Genomic DNA, 24136 nt, shown 5'->3' on the forward strand with positions numbered 1-24136 from the left:
TCTCCCACTAAGCAGCTGAACTGAGAAATGACATCACAGTGGAAATATTGTGTGGACTTGAGAGTGCGTTTGAAAGATTTGAGCAATAAGTTTCTGCCTAGGAAACTCACAGAAGTCCTGCCTGATTAAAGAAGGACTCTGATTTTTATATCCTCAGACAGCCGACACGTTCTCAGTGTTGGTGCGGACTCCTGTATGAAGGTCATTGACGTCCAGACGGGGATGGTGATCTCGTCTGTGAAAGCTGAGGAGGAGCAGAGGTAAAAGAGTCTCACTTCAAATTACGCTACAGTTGTACCACACCGTCACAGCATGTGAAGCTGTTTAGGAAGCCAGGAGGCTGGGCAGTGCTGGAGTTGATATTCCCTCATTTCTAATGAACCTTTATTTCCTTGTTAAACTAATTTAGATATTGAAGATCTCTCATTAGATATTTTATCAGAAAAACCCTGACTTGCTGGTATTGAGTTGGTTTTCTGATGTCTAAAATGAAACCTTTAACCTTTAATTTGATTTGCTTTTTGAGTTGTAGCTCTGCACAAATCTCAGTCTTTGAAGAGAACTTGATCCATATTGCAAGTCAAGCTAATCAAACGGCATCCTGTGTGGCTGCAGGTGTTTCTGCTGGGACGGGAACTCTGTGCTGTGCGGAGGTCAGTCTGGTGATCTCCTTCTGTGGGACCTGCTCAGCAACACGGTCACCCAGAGGATCCCTGCACACTCAGGTAGCTCATCGTTACACATCCAGCTTTTATTTTCTGTTCCTTAAGGACGATTATTAATTAAAAAAAAAAAAAGAAATACAACACTCTTGTTTGGAAAATCCAAAGGTCACAGCAAAAATCTTTATAAAAAAAGCAAAATATTTCTCATTTGTTTCAATCAGCATAGAGCTCTATAAAGGTCATGGCGAGAATTTTAAGAAGATTACTCTTTGGAATGTACTTTACATGTTTTGTGCTCCTTATAAAAAGTTGAAGTGTTAGTTTAGTCCTGTTCTAATACACTGCCAGTTTTGGGAAAACCCCGTACAGAAAAGAGAGATTATGCGACACATGATGCTTTTATGATTCATTATTAATTTTTAAAGGCTGATGTCCTGCAAAATCCTGCCACTAACTGTGAGCACAGCTACTCTGTTCGGCTGAGATAATGTAGCGTGGTGATTATGACAGATGTGCTTATTTTAAACCAGTTTAGTTATATTTATATAGCGCCAATTACAGTTCAGATTGTTTCAAGACACTTTACAGAACCCATATGCCTGAACCCCCAGAGCAGCCCTAAGGCGACAGTGGCAAGAAAAAAACTCCCTTTTAATGGGAAAAGCCTTGAGAAGAACCCGGTTCATGTGGCGGACAGAAGAGGTGGAGGAGGGCGGGGAACAAGGAACATATTACACACATTGGGATACATGCATGATAAGATAGATGATACATGCGAAGTACAAGTCACCAATGAAACTGACTCATAAGTTTACTGTTATGATGTAAGACTGGCATTAAATATACCACATATATAGCTGGTAGTCAGATGCAAACAGTGTGTAGATGAGCATATCAAGTATAGTAAGGGAAATGCAGAGTAGATTATTTAAAAATGACTCTCTGTAGTCACAACTGCATGAGCTGTATCATGTTTTAGCATGTAGCCAATAGACTGCTATTGCATTAAAGAAAACAACTAGCTGGACGGACTCGCCGTTCTCTCACTGGCCACTGCAGAAACTCACTGACTGCAGCTTTGTCATGACAGCTGTCACTGTGGCTGCAACCATTTTTAAAATCATGGCTGTAGCACATTATTTTTAATGGTTGCAGCACTGACTACATGCCGCAGTAGTGTGGGTGCACAGATCATTTTGCTGCTACTTTATTCCTAAACTCCTAAATATCCACATCATCATAGGAGCACTACGGGGTCAGATAGTTACCAAAGTCTGATAATAACCAAATCCAGCCACAGCTTCCCCATCACAGCAGGTAGAGCAGCTGTGCTCACAACCAGCACCTGGAAACTGTCATAGACGGGACTTTTAAAATGGTTAATTAGCAATAAATGCGTCATGTAAAGCCTCACATCATCTCTCCTGTCTGTAGTATCTGTTGAGGGTTTCTATAAACTGGCAGTGTGTTATAACTGCACTGAACAACACAGACTGTATGTATCAGAGGGAGCATAAAGAATATTATGAGGTAACACAAATCAAAATTTTTTACTGTGACCCTTGTTAGTTTATAGCAGTGGCACTAAAGTTTTGCAATTAATTTGAGAGTGAATATGCCGATAAAACAAGTGATATAGCATAAAATCATTATTTGGCCTTCTGTTGGATAGCGTTGTTATTGTAAAGGTTTACCTGTTTGTACAGGTGCTGTCACAGCCATGTGGATGAGCGAGCTGTGCACCACGGTGATCACAGGCGGGGAGGACAGACAGATAATCCTCTGGAAGCTCCAGAGTTAGAAGCATCTCTGCAGAATCCAGCTTCTGGTGAGAGGAAGGCTTCCAGTGCAATAGACTGGACAACACAGGCCAAGTACCCTGCCGTCTACATGACCCCACCACCGGACTTTCACAAGAGACTGTAAAAGTGCAGTGTGTCTGAGGAGTCAGTGGAGATGACGACCACAAGTCTCCTCATCCAAAACTGAACAGAAGGTCACATCCAGTCATGTTAGTCATCATCTGCTTCTTGAGAGAAAATGTCCAAGTGCAGGTTTGTGCATGAGAGCAGGAAGCTAAAACGGTGTACCCGCCTTATTTTACACTTCTGTTTTTAGCTTGTTATACATTGCTGTGGATTTTTTCCCCAATTTATTATTTCTTATGTATCATGTTACCTTCCTCCACACCCTCTAATGTAGAAAGTGGGATGATTTAATGGGTGGATGGACCTTCATTTGCTTTTTTTTTTTTTTTTAAATTAGCTTTATGTGCATTTTATTGTTTGAAGTGAACTTAAGGTATCTGTCAGAGCTTGATGCTGCTCAGGTGTTATTACAAAAGCACATTTACCTCTCAAGGCTGGCCCGTCTCATTTTTTGGTGTCAGATTTCAGTTTTCCTGAGTGGCACAAGTCGCAACCTTTTTTCATTATCTTGACAGATGCATTTTTTTCCTGTCTAGAAACAGTTGATGCAGCGTTACCGAGTGAGTAATTACAATTACATGGCATTTATTTTAATAAACTGAATACTAATTGTGTTGCAAAAATGGATCAGAGGACAAAAAGTAAAAGAAAAAAAACAAATTATACAATATTTCAGCGTAACAAAAGTATACGTTGCCTTCAAAACAAAACTTCTCATCTAGCAGAGCTGCTCCAGTTTGCAGATTGTCTGTGCCACAGTTTCCTCCAGTGTTGATCGGCTTAAACGTAGGACATGTAACCAATCAGATAGGGCTGCTTGCGGTACGTTGGCTTAGACCTCAGAGGTGGCTGAATACGAGCCAGTGTAGTACACGTTATATGAATTTATAGTATAGGGATACAGTTAAATGTAGTGACAATGCAGATAATCAGGAAAATGCTGAATATTGGATTTAATGAAGAACAGAGCTGATGATCAGTCGATCTCTACTCAGAACCCAACTCACTGCTTCTGTGCTTCAGCTCTTAATCTGTTTAACCCTCCTGTTGTCTCATTTACGGCCACCAAAACATATTGTTTCCTTGTCTGAAAAAATCCCAAAATTCTGCCAAAAAAAAAAGCCCCAAATTTCTGAAAATTTGCAAACCTTCAGGAAGAAAATTCCAATAATTCTTTGAAAGTTTCCCTTTAAAGTTTTATTTTAAAAAGAAATCCCCCAAATTTGGCAAGAAAATTCTTGTAAATATCTTCCCCCAAAAAAATCCTAAAAATATCTAAAGTGATTACATTCACACACACACAAAAAAAAAAAATCAACCAAAATTCGCTGGATTTTGGTTGATTTTTGTGAATGTTCTTAAACATTTTTAACATTTCTTTTTTCCCCACCAAAAAATGCTCAAAGATTTCCTAAAAATGTTGAAAATGTGGACATTAGAGGGTTCACTGTGAATTTATTTTTTTCACATTTTCAAACTTTAAACGGATCAATTTTGACCCGCAGAACGACACGAGGGTTAAATCCTGAAGTCACACAGTCGGTGGTGCTCTTCACCTGGACTGTAACTACTGCTCAGTCTAACCTTCACTCCTTCCAAACTGTTCAAAAGCAGAGAAGCTCAACTAAAGCGAATCTGAGGTATAAAGCAACACAATATCATCTATTAATAATATACCTGAGGACACATTTTGTAGTAAACTTTGTTTTTTTATTATAAAATGAAACACAATTTCAAAAATACAAACTTTAAAATCAAGTTTGACTTTTAAATTTTGCTCCCGACACTGATCAGAGCCGTCATAGCAGACTTTTCTGTCTCTACTAAGGAATCTACAAAAGATTAAGCGAACATCATTTGATTGGAATTCCAAATATTCAGCTTCAATTGTGGTTGTTGCGCTAAAGCTGGTTCCAGTTGATGTTTCTGCCGAAGAATGTCACATCGTACGAACGCTGAAAATGTGCTAAACATTGCAACGACTCAACTGTTTCACATCTCTGCTTGTAAATCTGAAACATCACGAGCCCTCCAGTGGTCAGCGAACAGTAGAATATACAAACTGAGACGGCTGTGAAATGGAGACGCTCAGGAATACACATCCTCTTCTTAGCTTTAATCACTTTTCTGTGGACAAAAGACAGAAAGAGAAACATTACATTACTCCGCAGTTACTGGTTAAGTGATGAGAAGACTGGAACTAAATTCACAAAGAGCTGCCATCGCTCTTAAATCACATCAAACTGTTATTTCAGTGTGGAGACTCAGTGTAAAGGCTTTACCTTGAGTTTGTCCACGACTCCTCCTTTACGAAAATTGCCAAAGGCTTTGAGGAGCTTGGGTGTCGGTGGTTTTTGTCCAAACAGAGCTATACCTTTCGGCTTTTCCTCTGGTTTAGCCCCTGCAGGACCTTTGGCTTTGGTCAGTTTCCTTTTCAATCACAAAACAGACACCATCATTATTGAGCTGTGTATTTACATATAATGTGGCATAAAAAGGACTGACTGATGCATAAAATCTTGATTTTTTTTTTTTTTTAACCAACACTCATCATAATAAAAGTTTTGCTTATTGGTGACCAACCTGCCCTTTCTGGCCAGAACCTTCTGAGACTCTGGATAGTGGACCAGAATGTCAAACAGGTCTTTCTTCTCCAGGACAAAGAGGTTAGCAAAGCCGTGTGCTTTCACGTTAGCTGTGCGTCTGTTTCCTCCATCTTTAGCAGACTGTAGTAAACTGATTAGGCACAAACACAAAAACAAACCATGTATTCCAGTCAGGTAACTTTAAATGATTTCAAAGTAACATTTTCAGTGACGTCTGGGCCTCCGATCCCCCAAAACTGAAGTTTTGGGATGAAATTATTGCAAATAAAAATATCTGTTGTTAAAATCTTGTTAAATTTACTTTTAAGTTAACAAGCAGATTTACCTGAGACAAATGTTTATTTCCTTATACAATGTTTAGCTTTATCATGCCAAGCAGTGTTATCAAAACACTTACTGGTGATAAAATGATGAAAACAAGAGAAGTACTCAGAAAAATGACGTTACTCTGAGAACAGGCGTCTGTTATGTACAGATACCAAATTGCGTGACCTAAATATGTAGCGGGAATTGATGGACTCGGAAACAGCACCACAATTGAATCAACTGTTCCTCGTATAATGTCAGATGGATAAGTCCCGATAAGTCTGTAGTGGTGGATTTGTAGTAGGAACGCAATCATGTGATGTCAGCAGGCAGCTGATGTATCATTCGCTTGTTGTCATAGTAGCAGTGACACCGTGTCGCTATCTGGCAATGATACAGAACTCTTTAACAAATCCGTAGATCCAGATAAGTCACATTACTACCAAAATCTCATCAGTTGGTCTTTGTGTCATTTCTGGTTTTCCCTGAAAAATTTCATCCCAAATCTGTTTTTGAGTAATATTGCTAACGGACAGCATAACCGACGGACAAACGAACGTACGCTGATCGTCACATAACTTTGCTGTGTCCCTTGACAGAGTAATGAACATTGCACATAAACTGCATTATTCTGTTCCATCCTAGCTCTGTCCTCCATGTCTCTGCAGACTAACCTGATTTCTCCAAACACACATCCAGCCTTCAGTGTGACAAACACTATACTGTTGTCAGGTCCTCCCACCACCTGCACCGCTCCACTTTTAATGATGTACATCTCTTTACCGATGTCACCCTGCAGAGAAACACACAGGGCAGCAGCAGCACACAGGTCAGAGTTACACTGAGGTCAGAAAACGTTGCTGGTTGTGTCATGCGTCATTCTAGGACTGGAGGACATTTTATGTCCCACCCAACAAATTTGAAATAATCCATGTACAAAATACTAAAACATGCAGTTGTGTAAACTGACTTGTCCTAAGACCAAATTTAAAAAAAAAAAAAAAAAAAGTGGAGAAAAGAATATTTGAAAATATTTTAAAAATACCAAATAAGTGTGAAGTTTCTCCTAAAATGCAGTTTTTCTCTTGCCCCACCCCTCTGATGACCAAATTGAATCTCAAATAAAACAGTTGAAATGCAATTTAATTCTTCTTTTGGTATTTTTTTTCATTGACGTCTCTTGTAATTGTGGGTACATTTTTTTTCATCAACATAATATTTTAAATAATAATTATTGTACATGGAATGGAGCATCAAAGCTAACATTAGCATGGATTAGCAATCCTGTTACTGTGATTAGAGTAGGGTTAGCAAACAACAACTAAAACACGGAATAAAATTTGCACCATTGATGTGCAAGCTGAGCCAATCAAGCCTTTGATACTTTATTATCAATTACTGATGAATATGTAGCAGAAAACTGAAAAAGAGAGTTTATTTTTTCAAATATTTTGCAGCCCAAATGTCCTCCAATTCTGGAATGAGCCTCATAATAATGAGCACACTTCATCTATTCATCCAATTGTTGCTACTTTTTTAGTTTTCAGTCACTTTGTTGGCTTTTTGTAAGGTTCACACACTCTCACCTTCTTCACGACAAAGTCTCCGGGTAGATAAATGATGGACTTCAGCCTCAGTAACATGTCCACCAACATCTGCTGGTCACAGCCCTGAAAGAGACGATGTTTAGTTGGCAGGTTTGTTTAAAGTCCTGTTTTCAGATGGATGTGGGACTGTATGCCTGTCAGGTTTTTCAGAAAAGAAAAGTAACAGACTGTTAGCCATTGAGCTAAACACTGTATTTTATTGCATAGTAAAAGATTACAGCAGCAAAACGGAGTTGAATTTTAGGTGCTCCTTTTAGTATCTCTGCATGAAAACAAACAATTTTCTGTTTTATCCTCTTATGATATGAAATATTTTAGCACCGCTGCAAAAATTTGTTTGTCGTGGAGATAATGGGAGCAGATTATTGTTTAGTTTCTTTCCTGTCAAAGGTCCAGACCAGCTTTAACCCACTAAGACCTGCAGCATATGTACAGGTAGATAAATATATACTTTCTTGTCCCACAGGGAAACTTGTATGGGGCTCCAACCCACTGCTTCACACAGCACACTTGACAGCTACACAGATCCACATTCACACAAGAATTTAGATTTTACAAGAAATAATAAAATAAATATGCCTAATTACACCAAGACAACGGTCACAAAGTTTTGGCAAATAATATAAAGACAGTAGTTATAGTCAAACTAGTGATTCTGTTAAATAAAACATCATAAAAATAAATAAACCCTGGAATAAATACTTAAGTTACAATGTATGAAACCTAGTGAAATCATATGTATATTCCCCTAATTGGTTGCAATTTAACACACTGCCCGTCCAAAATAAAAAGCCACACACTAACATTTCATTGAACCACCTTTAGCTTTGAGTATGGCACAAATTCATTTTGGCATCATTCTAATAAGCTTTTGCAATATCACAGCATTTAGTTCTGTCCAATGTGAGCCCCATGAATCCTGGCATCATCATCTTGGAACATGCTCATGTCATCAGGGAAGAAAATCTACATTGATGTAAAGACCAGGGGCCTCATTTATAAAACACTGCGTAGGATCCACACTAAAAGTTTGCGTACGCCGAAAATCCTAAATAGACGTATGCCCGTCACCCTGATTTATAAAACTGTGTCTAAGCACAGCTGCTCGCAATTTCTTGATAAATCACACACCAGCTGGAAGATTGCACAGGTGGATCCACCTCACATTCCGCCCACAACACACCCACATTTTACCATGAATGGTCAATGCAAAGTATCTCATGAATGTATCTGTATATAAATAAGCTGCTGATCCACGGCATTTCACGCAGCGCCCCCTGCAGTCTTTTCACTGCTGTGCGTCAGGATGAATGAATCATGTGTTGACCCAGGCCACCCTGCCACTAAATTTGTTATGATCATGTCCAATGTACAAATAATTTGTACACTGATTGAATGTACATTTTTTCGGTTCACATAGACAAATTCATTTTCACTCGGAGCCCTTACAGCAACATGAGTGCAGTCAGTTATGCCGATTACATTTGGGAAACCAGACATTGCTGCAAATTGCCGTTTAATGTTGGCCTGTTCACCCACAGTGTAAGGAAGCCTGATGTATTGACTGGTCATGTTTATAATGTCATCCAAAACAGCTGGCATTATTGCGCTGAGGGATGGTTGTGATATCCCAGACCTAAAGGACATCATTTAACTGTATATCAGACCCAGATAGGATTTAGACAACAAATGTAACCTCATATATTCTTCATATAAAACACATACCTGTCAGCCACTTAACGCTGGAAGGAGCCGGTGTCGCCAGAAACCCCCGAGTCGTCAGCTCCTGTGTCTGTACCGGGATGGCGTGGTTTTGGTAGGTGGGTCCATCTAAGACGGCCCAGTTCAGCACATAGATCCAAGAGTACTGCTCTAGGGAATCTGAATCGGCTTATTAGCCAGTCATCGTCATGGGCAAATCCCTGTGATCCCTAAAATCTCTCTCCTTTCTTAACGTGATCTTCCAGCAATGCCAGCGCATCCATTGTGCCACATTACACACGGCTGTCACCCGCTATTTATCTGCTTGATCAGCGATTGGACTGATTGTCACATGCCTTTTCCAAATTAGTAATCAATCAGTGCCACTAACCGCTCTGTTATATCATTTGACGATGGAAGTTTGACATATGAACTTAGTTCTGCAAATACAGTCGTAGGCCGAATGACGCACTACAGGAACATCTACAACAATGAGGGTTTATGATTATCCGGCTCTACAAGTCTAATATGTGATAACAATAAAGGTTTGAGATCAATCTGGTTTCAATTCACCACTTCACCCTCTGGCACTGCCGTTCCCTCTGTCTCCAAAATGTGCTTAAGCAAGCATCAAAGTTGGTGCACCGGTGCGCACATTCTCACGCCAAGTTTGTTTTTAGAAATCACAACCTTTGCGTAGATAGCCCTGTTTTGTGCGTACGCAAGCTTTATAAATGAGGCCCCTGGTCATTCAGTATATTCAGGTATCAGCTGACCTCATTCTTTGGGAACATAACGTTGCTGAACCTAAGTTCATAACCCTAACCCCTACAGGCTGGTAGACACTAGGCATGAGGAGCTGTTAAGTCCCAATCCCTTGAGTTCCCTTAACATTGTGCATATGGAAATAATCTTATTGTCACTATTAAACATTTCCTACGATCATCTAAGAGTTTGTACCAACCACATTTGTTCCTCAAAGATGATGGTTCACTAATATCCTTGAGGTTTTAATCATGCATCGTATGTTGATAGCAGAGTGGATGAATACATTAATGGACACTTTGGAGTCCTCCCTGATGGTAACACCTCCGATTCTGGGTTTAGGATGTCTGTTGTATTATTCATTGTCTTCTGTGTTTCCCTGAGCATACATGATTAATATAAAGACTGATGTTCTGTCTCTGGATGAGACGTGAGCTTATACTTAGCTATGCTGACAAAGTACACCAGTTACAGGACAGCCCTTTCAAAAACAGCATCACGTGTTGTAGCATAGAGCAAAGGTTTGAACATGAGCAGGCCATGCGAGTGTGCTGTCAGTGTACACACCAAGATATTTATATAAAGGAGCCTGATTTATGGGTACATTGTGGGTGCAACTATGGTCAGTAATTATCTTTGACAAAAAACATTTGAGACTAGTCCTGATGACATTTGAGATACCTGTGCTTATTATTTTCACCAGTCAAAACTGAATTACAGTGAATTACATCTTGCCATGTTTTTTTCATATTGACAATAATTTGGTGAGGGTGTGTGTGTGTTTAGTCGGCTAATGATATCACCTGAAACAGTGCGATCTTCTGGAAGGTGGCCAGGTTGATGTCCACAGCGATGGCGGTTTTCATCACCAGAGGCATCTTATCCAGGAGCTCGGACTCATCTGGAGAGGACAGATCATGCGTTATTGCCCTTAAACCTCTAGTGGTTCAAATTTGACTGATTCTTCTTCATAACCACGGATAAGTAGATAACGAACCTGCACATTTTTAATTCATCTAAATGCACTAATATGGGGTAGCTGCAATGGCATAAATACGTTTTGAAGCTGCTCAGAATCAAAGAGTGTAATCAGTGGCCTTTTCAGAAGAGTTTATGCTGTCTCCTCTTCTGACAAGAATTACAGGATGAAGTCCTCACCCAGCATGCCCTGAGCCGCCCAGGTGTAGTTGTACCACATTCGGACCCTGTTCTGGCAGAGCTTGGGGATGGTGTAGGTGTTCATGTATTCAACACATCCGTCCATTGATGCCCGAAAATACGTCTGACCTGCTGTCGCTGCGCCGATGACGTCTCTCATCTGAGACAGAAATGAAGAGTGTTGAAGAGAAGTAAAAATTATGAAGAAAAGCATTTAAAGTGGAATCTGAATATTTTAAAGCACCACATATTGAATATATATATATATATATATATATATATATATAGAGAGAGAGAGAGAGATACTGATGAGATAAGATAAGATGCTTGATTGATCCCACAGTGGGGACAGTTCACCATTACAGCAGCTCCAAGAAGAAAAAATAGTATGAGGCAGTACAGAATAAATTAGAAACACAATCCAAAAATGCAGAGAACAAGATATACACAGATTTTTGAGGATGAGGATGAAACAGTTATTGCACTTAAGTGGTATGCATGTGTGAGGGAAAAGAGTGCAGCAGTGACAGAGGTAGAAACTACTACCGTGCAAAAGTTTGGGGTCATTTAGAAATGTCCTTATTTTTGAAAGAAAAGCATTTTTCTTCAGTGAAGATAACATTAAATAAATCAGAAATACAGTCTAGACATTTCTAATGTGGTAAATGACTATTCTATGTGTAAACAGCTGATTTTTAATGGAATATCTCCATAGGGGTACAGAGGAACATTTCCAGCAACCATCACTCCTGTGTTCTAATGCTACATTGTGTTAGCTAATGGTGTTGAAAGGCTCATTGATGATTAGAAAATCCTTGTGCAGTTATGTTAGCACATGAATAGAAGTGTGAGTTTTCATGGAAAACATGAAATGGCCTGGGTAACCCCAAACTTTTGAACAGTAGTGTATGTATTTAAATGGCCGAAGACTGAAACAGGTCTACCACACGACAACGTGTTGAGTAAAGCCTCTACCTGTCCAATCAAACTGGAGAACACAAAGACACCAATGAAGAAGTTGGCCATCTGAAACGTAATCTCAAAGGTGGTTACAGGTTCTGGAAGACCCCCGATGTTGATCAGACTGCGGACTGCATAGTAGTAACAACGTATGTATCTGTAGAATCAAAAATAAATCAAAAAAAAGAATAATCTGTTGATAGCTGCAGATAACAAAATAAAACACCTTCACTTCAAATGTCGAAGCAGGGTTTTAACAAAAAGAAAGCAACTTATAAAAAATAACACAAAACTGTTGGAGCGGAAAAAAAATCAAAATTGGCACAAATACGGCAAGTTTACAAAAAACAGAACTATTACAGCTGATAAATAAAGGCTTAAACCACATGCAAAAAACAAGTTCAGTACTGTCGCTGCTGCTGCCAAAAGACAGCAGATTAGTTATTAAATTTTAGGCTTCACCCAGTTTTTGCACATACACTGTGAAGGATTATGGCTGTCTTCAATTTAGAAACAAAACATTAGAAAAGTTTGTGTGTTCTTAGCGTACACACACTGTGTTTGTCTATATTGTCTGTTTTAGGGATAAGGGATAGGTTGTGTGTAACATCAGTCCCTCATTAACTGCTCCATAACAGACACAGATGGATGAATCCTTGTCATGTTGTCTTCGTCTTTATCATAAAACAAATTTGTAGTTGTTATTATTTATAGGTTATTGTGCTGTGATTTTACTGGTCCGGCCCACTTGAAATCAAATTGGACAGTATGAGGCTCCTGATCTAAAATGAGTGTGACTCCCCATGGGTTCATTTGTAATCCAGTTTTTTTTTTTTTATGGGGAGCACTTTGGCGAAGTGGCTGTTCTTTCAAATGTGCTTTACACAAAGCAACAACTTGACTGTTTTCCACTGATTGTTGAAATATTTGAGGACACGATATATTAAATGCATCTACACTGTTAGGTACACTTTCACAGCAGATATAGTTTATTCTTAAATAAATGGGGAGGGATTTTGGACACAGAGAAACTGCGTGAAGCATTCAGCCCCGAGGTTCAAAGTAGAAAATCAGTGTTTCAGCACCATGGAGAGCTGCAGCTACAACTTTTAATCACAAAGTTGAACAACCAACAACAAGACAAACATAAAAAAAAGTACATACGCTGTGCCTTCTCCATTATACACCCATGTAGTTGTTGCAAGGCCCTGGTGGACTGAGGCTACATAGTAGGCACAGGCGTTGAGGTGGAGCATGTAGAGTAGATAACCGGTGGTGCGAGCAACTCTGCATCACAGAGAGAGTGACATGAAAGACGGAAAGAGACAGGATTAGATGGACATGGAAGGATCTTAGTGTGATGTACTCAAACAGTAGTGAGAATTACATCGGTAGCAGCATGTATAGAGGTAATGAAAACATGATAACTCTGAAAAATGTCACATGTGGAGAATGAATATAGGCAGATGTTGTAATATGCATACATCAATACATGTATACAACAGTTCATGTCATCTAATGGAATAAATTTGTCCTAAAAAATGATTTTAAAAAAACAGGCTGAATTAAAAAATCTTCACACGAGGAGTACATCCTCTAGTGTGTTGCTTGGTTGAGTGGAATATTATTTCTAATGGATGCATCCATGTTATGTATGTAGTTTTTTGTGTATATTTTCCATATACATTTTATACATAAACAAGGCAGGAGACAACTTTACTTTCTTAACTGTCTGTATAAAATAGCTGCTGCTTAAGATTTAAAGGTGTGCAGAGTTAATTTAGGTGTTCACAATTACTTTCCAGATGTGGAAAACGGACTTCAAAAAAGTTCTATATCTTGATAAGTTTGATTTTTTTTTAAGTTCCAGGACTATGTTTTTAAGTTACACATACCTGTGACTAAATATGTTGTGCCATTGTACAATCACTGTGATCAGTTGTAATGCACAATGCACACAAATAAATGTTAAACTGAGTCATAGTGTTGTTGAAATTGCACTTACTTTAATCTCTGCTTGTTTCTAATCTAATTTTTAAAAGGACAGTTCATTGCATATAAAGATTTTTCTAATATACTTGTTCTCCTTTGCACTAAAACGTCGGAAAAACTTAGACTTATTATTACTTCTCGGTATTATTTACTGGTCCGGCCCCTTTAAGATTAAATTGGGCTGTATGCGGCCCCTGGACCAAAATGAATTTGACACCCCTGCTCTAAATAGAACTGAGAGTGACTTCTAATAATGAATCAAGACGACTATTACGCTAAGAAAAGGCTGCTTTGGATAACACAATGTTTCATGGACACACTTGTCTACAGTAATTGGTGTGTCAGAGAATTAGTAGTTAAAAAATAGACTATCAAATTAAAACATTCTCTTGCTAAAGTTAGAATGCAAAGCTCTAAAATATAAATTGTCAAAGGAGTTCACACATTGCTAATTAAGCCTATCAGCACCAGGTAAGTCTCTCTGTATTTATACAGGTTTTAATCTGGTGTCTGAGGCAACATTCCTGCTCTGGTGCACTGGTAGTGATGTGTTTAATGTCAACCAGCAATAAGGGCTTTGCCAGAGATGGAGAGGGGACCAGCTGTAGCTATGGAGACGCATTAGGATGCAGCAGCCAGGAGTATGGTGGAGATTATGGCACAAAAACCTGGGAAGCATCCAAGAAAAGATTCTGATGCTCCGCATAGGAGAGAAACTTAGAGGAAGGATCAGAGTCCAAAACAAAAAATGTTTGAAGGCAAAGTATAGTTCAATAAGCAGACAAAAGTTCTATGTGCAACCACTGGATGTCGCTAGAGCGCTAGCATCTCAGATCAAAACAAAAGGACAGGTCAGCTGCACCTCCCATCTCGCTTCACTTTCATTTACAACCAGAAGGGTTTTATACATGCCAGTCAAAAGTTTGGACACAGCTTCTCATTCAGTGCTTTTTAGTTAATTATTTTGTACATTGTAGATTTATACTGGAGAAATCAAAACTATAAAATACTACATATGGAATTATGTTGTTAACAAAAAATGTAAATCTTCAGTATTAATCTATGATTTAGGTAATAATGCAAATAAATAAAAAACATTGAATGAGAAGGTGTGTCCAAACTTTTGACTGGTAGTGTACATGGGAGCCAACAAAAAGAAATCTAGTCACAACCATTAGCCCACATTAGCACTGCTAAAGGCACCGAACCTAAAGGATCAGAACAGATACTTTTGAATTTGTCTCCATGATCTGTCCATGAGTGGGGGTGTGTGTGGAAACAAACACACAAAGACCAGCGTGGAGAAGCAGAGGAGAGCCTCAAACCAGCACTAGAGACTCTCACACTGAGGTGAAATTCAACAAGTACACACAAATTAGGTAAAAAAACATAAATAAAATGCTTTGTTTTAAATTATTTGGTGTTTTGGGAAACTGGCTGAGCACTAGTTTGCACTTTTATGTTTTTATTATGGTGTGAGACTTTGCTCTAGTTGTCTTTAGAACTGCAGACGGGCCATAAGTTTCAAAGGGAGAGACTTAAACAGAGAAACTGAGATTCAAGGACTAACACAGACACAGAGTAACTTCATTCTCTGCTAAGGATCCTATTACTCCACTATATCTTTACAAAGCACATAGTTGTTTGCTGTCATACTAATGTTATATTTATGTGCAAAATCTTGCATGTTGCACCTTTACATCAGCCTCTGGCATGACATAACTGACGAACAAACACATCAATAGTTCAGTTTAGCACCTGTTTTACCTGGAAATCTAAAAAAAAAAAGGATACAAAATCAGTTTTATCTAGATTAATCAGGACTTTTGAACACTTTTTTCCTCTACTGTCTGGTTTGTTGCACTGCACTGTTTCTTTCTCCTCATTTCTACATTTTCAAGGTTTTCCTTCAGGATGACCAGAGTTCTGTCTTTTCTTAAACTGTTAGTGCTACTCCATTATCTAGATCAGATGTTTGTATCAGTTCGTGATCATCATTTACCTCCAGATGTAAGCTTTGGCCATGATGCTCTCAAGTCGATCGCTGAACTCAAAGAAGGAGTCAATCTAGAACACACAAGGAAACAGTCATGAGGAAGTGAAGAGGACATATCAAGTTGAGTCCAAAGTATATTTTCTTAGATACTCTGCATTGACCTTATTTGTAAAATCTACGAGCTGCCTGCTTACCCTGACGAAGCGGTTGAGTCGGTATACGGAGGAGAATTCAAAGTGCAGGCAGAGAAGGTCTAAGGGGAGGATGCTGATCATATCAATCTATACAGAGAGGAATATAAGCAAAACCTCTGAGTTCAAAGTGAGTGGAGCTTGTTCAGTTCTATAATAGTATCTGAAAGGATTTACATTACTGCAACATATACTGACGTATGTTACTGGTCAAAAGTTTGGACTCACCTTCTCATTCGATGTTTTTTATTGAATTATTTTATACATTGCAGATTAATACTGGAGACATCAAAACCATAAAAAAACAGAAATGGAATTATGCTGTAAACAAAAAGTGTTATTCTTCAGTATTAATCTATAATGTAGAAATCAATACAAATAATTAAAAAGCACTGAATGAGAAGGTGTGTCCAAATTTTTGACTGGTAGTGTAGAAGAGACATTAAGACAATTTGCCTCTTGTTTCTCCAAATCTTTAGAATGGGTCCAAAGACTGCAAAGTTAGTGTGACACTTGGAGCCACAATAGCCACATTAATAGGAAATACGTTGAACTTCTCCCCTTTTATTCCCCTTTATTATTAAACCTACCTTTTTAGTCTGGCTTTTAATTGAATTGCCTTTTAGTGTTTTTATTCTTTTTACAACTCCCAATTTATAATTATCACTATTATCATTATTATCCTTATTATTATTTTATTTCATTCTGTTTTTTATATGACATATTTAATTGAATTTATTTACTAATTTATCTATTTTACTGATCTACTTATGGATTTATTTTATTTTATTCATTTTTTTTTTTTTTTACACTTTAAACTCACCTCCAGTGTTTACCTATTTTAAACTTTTAAGATGGTGTTTCCTCAGTACGTACTGGGTATAACAACGTCCCTGACTTATTTTTGTCTTTTATTTCTGTTGCTTTTAACATTACAGTGTATGGATCGCGGGGTGGGTGGGGTGTGTGTGTGTGTGTGTGTGTGTGTGTGTGTGTGTGTGTGTGTGGGGTGTGTGTGTGTGGGGTGGGGGTGGGAGGGTGGATTTGGGTTTTAATTTCTTTCATTTTATTTTAATTATTTGTCTGTTTGTAAAGCACTTTGTGCTACAAATGATGTATGAAAAGTGCTACATAAATAAACATTATTATTATTATTTATTGGATATTTGAATCTATTTAGCCTTCAATAACTATTTGAAAGGAAAAAAATCAGTCTTTGCTGGAATTGCAGGGATAGTAGATAAACTAAAATATGTCCATCTCAAAACTTTACTTACTGTATATACTGTGCTTGAATAAATGCATTTAGTTATTTTAAATTATGTTCTCACCTTAAATCGTGGGGATTTGCGATAATGCACCTTAGTCATAGCTCCGTCTTTCTGCAGACGACAGAAGCATCCGTGTTATTCCACAGTGCTAAAATTCACACTAGATGCAGGTCAGTGACAGTGATGCTTCATGTTGCTTTGTCACTTACAATAATGTCTCCGGCTTTGACGAACTGAAGCCGAGGCTGCCAAATAATGATGTCAATAACATTCACAGCGTCACTGAGAACGTCAAAGAAGATCCAGAATCGGTTGGCGGTGTCATTGTGGTAGGGGAAGGCCAACCGAGCAGTGGAGAACCAAACGTTGTAGTTGTACGCCACGGCAACGACGGTCAACCAGGCAATATACCGACGGTCTGGAGAGAGGAACACAAAAGATTTGTAGTTACACTGCAAAAACTCAAAATCTTACCAAGTCTGTTTGTCTTATTTTTAGTCCAAATGTCTCATCCCACTTGGAATAAGATAAATTCCCTTAACAAGAGACATTTCAGCAACATAGAGGGACTTATTTTAAGACAATCCATCTTAAGTTTCTTGTTGAGTCGAACAATCTTGAAATGATCTTGTTCTAACCCTCGTGTCATCCTGCGGGTCAAATTGACCCGTTTTAAAGTTTGAAAATGTGGAGAAAAAAAAACATTTTCACTGTGAAAACTTCCACATGTTTTTGGAAAGTTTTTGAACATTTTTTTATGGAAAAAAATAAATGCTAAAAAAAAATGTTTCTTTAAGAACATTCAGAAAAAAATCAACCAAAATCCAGCAAATTTCGCTGGATTTTGGTTGATTTTTTTGTGAATGTTCGTAAAGAAAATATTAGAAGTTTTACTGATATATATATATATATATATATATATATATATATATATATATATATATATATATATATATATATATATGTAATCACTTTATATATTTTTAGGATTTTTGGGAAGATTTTTATTCATTTTTTAAAAAAATATTTACAATTTTTTTTAGATATTTTTCATTTTTATTTCCTGCTAAATTTGGGGATTTTTTTTCTTTTTAAATAAAACCTTTAAGGGAAAACTTTTAAAGAATTTTCTTCTTGAAGATTTTGCAAATTTTTATAAATTTGGGGAACTTTTTTGCTGAATTTCTGGATTTTTTTCAGACAAAGGAACAGTACTTTTGGTGCTGTAAATGACAACAGGAGGGTAAGACACCTAAGCTTGACATTCCTGGTAAAATGGACCGTAAAATAAGTTTCCCCAGCTAATTATAAGATCTCAATATACTAAATATTATATCTTACTTCAAAAAGTCTTACCAAGCCATTTTTCACTTGTTCTATTGGTAGATGTTTTTTTCCACTTATTTCAAGGTAAAAGTTCTTTGAAATAAGTTTTTTTTTTCTTGTTTTGAGAGGGGCATTTTTCCAGTGCAGATTTTTAAACACTAATTCATTTCATCTGAGCTGTAACTGATACAAACTTCACCCACCTGTGAAGGGATCGATGGTGTTCCCTAAGACGGAGTCCATCATCACCTCGATCGGATGGAAGAGGACGTCGAAGCAGGAGCAGGTGATCTCTGGTAGGATCTTTGCCTTCTTCCTGGCCTCCTCCGCCATCCTCTCCTCCTCCGCCTTCTTCTCAGCCTCCAGCCTCTTCTCCTCATCCTTCTTCTTCTTCTCCTCTGCTTTCTTGGCTGCTTCTTCGGCCTTCTTTTTATCTGCTTCTTCTTTTGCTATGCGCTCCTCTTCCTTCAGTCTGATGTAGTCGTCCTTCAGCAGAATAGGTGCTGAACAGGCCAAGAAAGAGACGTTGGGTTAAGCAGCTCTGCTGTTGGGTTTGTGTTTTTGCCTGGAAGCATCTTATTTAGTCCGTTTGCATCCATACTTACTGACAGGTGGAGTGACTTCTGGAGATGTGGCGTAAGGATCTATGGCTTTCTCTTTGAGCTCGGCTGTTCGCTCCTTTAACTTCTTGGCCAACTCTCTGAGGGTGTCATCTGTGTAGCGGAAGTAGACAACAGGTGGAGGAGGAGGAGGAGGGGCTTCTTCACTAAAAGAGACAAGACATAAAAGATTACAGCAAATCAGACAGAGGGCAAGTGCAGAGGCATGAGTGGAAATGAAAGGACATAACATTCCCTATAAGTGGAGCCATTTTTGCAGGTGTAGTTCATGTTAACAGGGCACTTTTTAAGCTGGTGTGATAGAAAAAGACGACATGGGCTGCAGTTTTCTTTTGCAATTTATCTGAATGCCAAAGACAAAACAGGATTAAATGTTATTTCCTTCTATACTGTCTACAGAGGATGCAATAAATTCTTCAAAATCAACTGCAGTTTGCATGTGAATGCTATCCCTGATCATTCTCAGTCACAAATACCACTAAGCTCCTAATCTCCTTTCCTGATTTAGAAGTCACATGCGGCAAGTCGCAGTGTAATCATGGCTGCTGTTACAGGAATGATGTCCACACACCTTCTCTCACTGTAAGGTAGCAGTGAGGTGGAGATGTTGTTTTTATGCTGTACTGAGGCTGATGTACTTCACTGATACCTGAAGGCAGGAGGAGTTCATCAAATGGACACAGCTCAAGCAGAGTCAAGATATTCTTTGTTGAATCTATTTTCATAGCTGGAAATCACTGGTTGGGTCTGAATGGTCTCATATTGAGTGCAACAAATGCACACTGAGCAGTCCACAAGATGAAAACCGCCGATAGTTAAAGTGAATTACGTTGATAATCTTGTTACCATAACACCTGTCAAAGGCTGGGATATGTTAGGCAGCAGGTCAAAGTCAGTTGTTGAAGTCGATGTGTTGAAAACAGGACAAACTGACAGTGGTGGTTGTGGATCAGATGGTAGAGCGCATTGTCTGCTAATTTCATTGGCATTGGCTCAAATACACCGAGCCTGAAGCTGCTTCTAATGGCAGATAAGGAAAAGTGGTCCACTGTGGGAGGAAGGTGAGTCAGCAGAGGCAACGTGATGCTCTGGGCAATTTCCTGCTGGGAAACCTTGAGTCCTGCATTCGTATGGATGTTAATTTGACATGAATCAACTCCCTAATCACTGCTGTAGACCAGGTACAACTCTACAACCAAGCAGTATCCCCTGATAGCAGTGGGCTCTCTCAGCAGGATAATGTCCCTGCTGCACTACAAACATTGTTCAGGAATGGTTTTGATTTGAAAGGTGTTGATTTGGCCTTCAAATTCTAGCAATAATACATTTGTGGGATGTGCTGATTAAAACCAGTCCATGCAGGCCCCAGCTCACAGCATTCAGGACTTGAAGGATCTACTGCTAGGGGAGTCCATGCCTCTACGGCTGATTGATGTGCATGTTTCTTAATGTCATTGTTTAATGAATCTTTTATAATGCTCCAGTTTTGTTGGTAATTTGTGTCTCTCATCAGACTAACCTGAAACAAAATATTCAGCTGCATGTTGCTCTGTCTTGCCTGTTTTTGTAACACTCATACAGACAATACAAACTACCCCCTATAATGAATATTTTTAGCTTTTGCTCCATATTTTACAACCCATTTGTCATTACGCAGCCGCACTGATGACACAGTAGTTTATAAAAGCCAACAGAAATGTTCAGTGAACTGGTAATACCCCTCCATTTGAATCATTAAAATAATATACCGGTAACATGACTAAAATACATACATATATATATATATATATATATATATTTAGATTGGATTCAGTCACCATCCACTGTGCTCCTGCATTTGTCTGCATTTGAAACTGCTGACCTTCTGCTATCCAGTCTCCACTTGCAGCATTTCAATAAAACAATTTCCAAAATGAACTGACCAAACATGGCTCAATTTGAAACATGTACCCGAAAAATGTGTCATATCAAACTGACTGCATCGCGATATATTCTGTAATCTACAGCCTAAAGTAATATATTCGTCTTCTATATCGAAATTTTTGGGGGAATTTTTGTTGTGTAAAAACATGCCATATGATGTAAAGTAGGCTGTAAAAAACACTATAGAGTGGTTTTCTTTGGAAAAAAGAATCATCATGAATTTTGTGCAAAAAAAATGCCACGGTATACGTCGAAATGTTTTTTATAATTTTTTTCAACATGTTGTAAAAACATGCAATATGATGGGATAATGTAAAGTAGGCTGTGAAAAACACTATGGTAAGGATTTGTTTGAAAAAAAATCATCATGAATTTTGTCCAAAAAAAAGGCCATAGTATACTATGTCAAAAAAAAATTTTTTTCAACATGTTGTGAAAACATGCCATATGATGAAATAATGTGTAGTAGGTTGTGAAAAACACTATGATAGGTTTTGTTTGAAAAAAGTCATGAATTTTATCCAAAAAAAACCCCACCATAGTATACTATGTCAAAAATTTTGGGGGGATTTTTTTCAACATGTTATAAAAACATGAAATTATGTAAAGAAGGCCGTGAAAAACACTATAGAGCGGTTTTCTTTGAAAAAAAAATCATCATGAACTTTGGCCAAAAAACAACACCATACTGTACTATGTAGAAATTTTAGGGGGGATTTTTTTCAACATGTTGTTGAATCATGGCATATGGTGAAATACTGTAAAGTTGGCATCTCGATGCACTGCAGTGTTCTCTTGCAGAACCTTAGACCCTCTCAATCATGAGGATATGACGGGTATCATTCAGTTAAACGTTGCTGCAGAACCCTCCCATGAGGCAGCAGCCCCTCCCAGCTGTACCAAAGCATGTCGCCCCACCATAAAAACTGCTCAGGAGCAGCTTGAGGACCCTGACCAGGAGCCCGAGGCATTGAGCCATCCAACCTATCCAGTTCACAGTCCAGTCGAGCATCCACTTGACCCATCGCAACAAGCTCAATCCAATCTAATACTGGGTTCAATGTGTCAGACACACAGTATAAGATGCATTCTTACCCTTCAACTCCTGGATTGGCAGGAGCAGCACCAGCAGGGGCAGGAGCTGCAGCTGGGGCAGGAGCTGGGGCAGGAGCTGGGGCAGGAGCTGCAGCTGGAGCAGGAGCTGCAGCTGGAGCAGGAGCTGGGGCAGGAGCTGGAAGAAATATATAGCAGCACTCTTTGGTCTGTTTTAAACTGAACATGAACACTCGTATCAGCAGGTGATCCCGCCCAAGACATAAAAACAGACAGAAGATGGTTATATTTTTTATAACAGCGGGATATAGAATCACTCTAAAGTGTCAAGTTTGACAGAGGGAGACGTGCAGTTCAACCTGTGTTTACTATAATGTGATACATAAAACAAGAGCATGATGGAATTTGACAGAAACTTTTGAAGTTAACAGTTCACCTTGTGAGCTTATGCAAAGAGATAATGTTTAACTGTGAGGTATTGAGTCTTCTTAGATGTTGTTCTTATCAGTTTTATCGTTGTTATTGTGTCTTCTTAGCCATTGTTTTTATCCGTTATCAATTTATTGTATTTTATCTGCTGTTTGCTCTGTAAAGCACTTTGATTTGAAAGTGCTATATAAATAAAGTTATTAATAAAGTTATTCTAATATTATTATTATGATGCTGTTGTCATTTGAAAACTGTAACTGGAAAAATGTCATCGATAAGCAACAAAAATCCCAAAAGCTTTTATGTCTTTCTCCAGTATCTTCCTACACAAATGAAAGGGTGACTGCACAAGGTGCATTTCAGTCTCTTAATTTCCCTTAAATCAATCAGATGCAGATGATATTTATTATTTCATATTCAGAAATAAAAAGTGCACATTTACAATTCCCTATTTTGTGTGCACTGTTCAATATTTGCTGCCAGTTAGCATCATTCCTTTTGTCTGTGTGTGTTCAGAGCAAATGAGGACAGATGGACTGGCTAATGATCTGCTTGTAGCCACGTTGGCTCAAAACACAGACACTTGGAAAAATGAAAAAGAGGGTACTATGCATTGTAACAGAAAAAACAACCATGGACAGGATATAGAAGACAGTATATATAACCATAAGCCAGGTTTCCAAAACCTGTATCATGTTGTGCCTGTACATCAAATCACAATCATCTTAATAGAACGCAAACACCAAGCAGGCTGAAATCTCACCTGGTTGTGGCTCTTCCTTCTTGGCCTCTTCTTCTTTCTTCTCCTCCTCCTCCTTCTTTGGCTCCTCTTTCTTCTCCTCCTCCTTGTTTGGCTCCTCTTTCTTCTCCTCCTCTTTCTTTGGCTCCTCTTTCTTCTCCTCCTCCTTTGGCTGCTCTTTTTCATCTTTCTTTTCAGGAGGCTTCTCTTCCTGTAAATACACAACACAGGTATGCAGAGAAAAGTTTTAACACTTGCTAATGTCCTCGAATGCCTTTGGAATTAATCCTCAGTCTCTCTTTCTCAAACTCAAGCACAAAAATCATCAGCGTGTCCTCCTACACAGGACCAGCCTCTCTATTGAACAAACAGAAGCTGCTCCTGTGCTCATCAGTGCCAAGCTGCTTCACAGGCTGGACATCAGCCATGTTCACCTTAATTCATCTTGAGTCAGCTCAGTGTGACAAACACACTTAAACTAACCAATGCAATTTTTGGTTTAAATGATGTACCTATTTAATGAAAACCTTTAGCAGGAAGCCAATAGAAATTAACAATTTTATGATGAGGAACAAGGTATAGAGTGCTGATTTTTTACAAAAGAAAAGTGTTTTCAAAATACCTTACTGCTTCAGGTCTGCGAACACTCAGTTTCTGTATTTTCAAAGACAACAGAGGAGGATGAGGTCTTACCTTAGCTGGTGGAGCTGGGGCAGACGGGGGCTCAGGGGCCCCCATCCACTTCTTCAGCCTGCTGAACATGGTGAGGCTCTCTGTGGGCTACAGCCAACAGGCCTGTCCGTCTGCGTCTCCTCTTGCTTTTTGGATCTTAAAAGAACCCCCCCAGGATCCCTTGTTGTGAAGTCTTCGTCTCACAGCAGGACTGAGGCAATTAAATTT

The 24136-nt window shown here is 38.6% G+C and overlaps 2 protein-coding genes across 2 annotated transcripts in view; one reads left to right on the forward strand and one right to left on the reverse strand.

Annotated features, from left to right (window-relative positions):
* nsmaf (neutral sphingomyelinase (N-SMase) activation associated factor) overlaps positions 1–6646 on the forward strand; it is a 29385-nt gene extending 22739 nt beyond the window's left edge. Inside the window, exons 29-31 of the mRNA XM_022220519.2 lie at positions 158–260; positions 616–725; positions 2372–6646. Coding sequence (XP_022076211.1) covers positions 158–260; positions 616–725; positions 2372–2466 — 308 coding nt within the window. The 3' untranslated portion in view covers positions 2467–6646. The remainder of the gene's footprint in view (positions 1–157; positions 261–615; positions 726–2371) is intronic.
* Positions 4607–24106, reverse strand: cngb3.1 (cyclic nucleotide gated channel subunit beta 3, tandem duplicate 1). Its single transcript, XM_051940168.1, has 18 exons — positions 23930–24106; positions 23261–23447; positions 22111–22246; positions 19078–19238; positions 18676–18975; positions 17356–17564; positions 17207–17257; positions 15879–15965; positions 15691–15755; positions 12861–12983; positions 11712–11853; positions 10737–10896; positions 10382–10479; positions 7092–7175; positions 6180–6298; positions 5177–5329; positions 4876–5023; positions 4607–4720 (listed from the first exon to the last, which is right to left on the reverse strand). The coding sequence occupies exons 1-18, from the start codon at positions 23996–23998 to the stop codon at positions 4709–4711; spliced, it is 2304 nt and encodes a 767-aa protein (XP_051796128.1). The 5' UTR covers positions 23999–24106; the 3' UTR covers positions 4607–4708.
* Between the last annotated feature and the right edge of the window lie 30 nt (positions 24107–24136).

The sequence above is a fragment of the Acanthochromis polyacanthus genome, chromosome 20, assembly GCF_021347895.1.
Source record: "Acanthochromis polyacanthus isolate Apoly-LR-REF ecotype Palm Island chromosome 20, KAUST_Apoly_ChrSc, whole genome shotgun sequence".
NCBI classification, from domain to species: domain Eukaryota; kingdom Metazoa; phylum Chordata; class Actinopteri; family Pomacentridae; genus Acanthochromis; species Acanthochromis polyacanthus.

Coding starts and splice junctions, on each gene's coding strand:
- cngb3.1 (XM_051940168.1), bottom strand. CDS start 23,998: ATGTTCAGCAGGCTGAAGAAGTGGATGGGGGCCCCTGAGCCCCCGTCT. Junction 17,565..18,675: donor CACCATCGATCCCTTCACAG/GTGGGTGAAGTT, acceptor TCCTCTCTCCAG/ACCGTCGGTATATTGCCTGG. Junction 17,258..17,355: donor TCAAAGCCGGAGACATTATT/GTAAGTGACAAA, acceptor TGTCGTCTGCAG/AAAGACGGAGCTATGACTAA.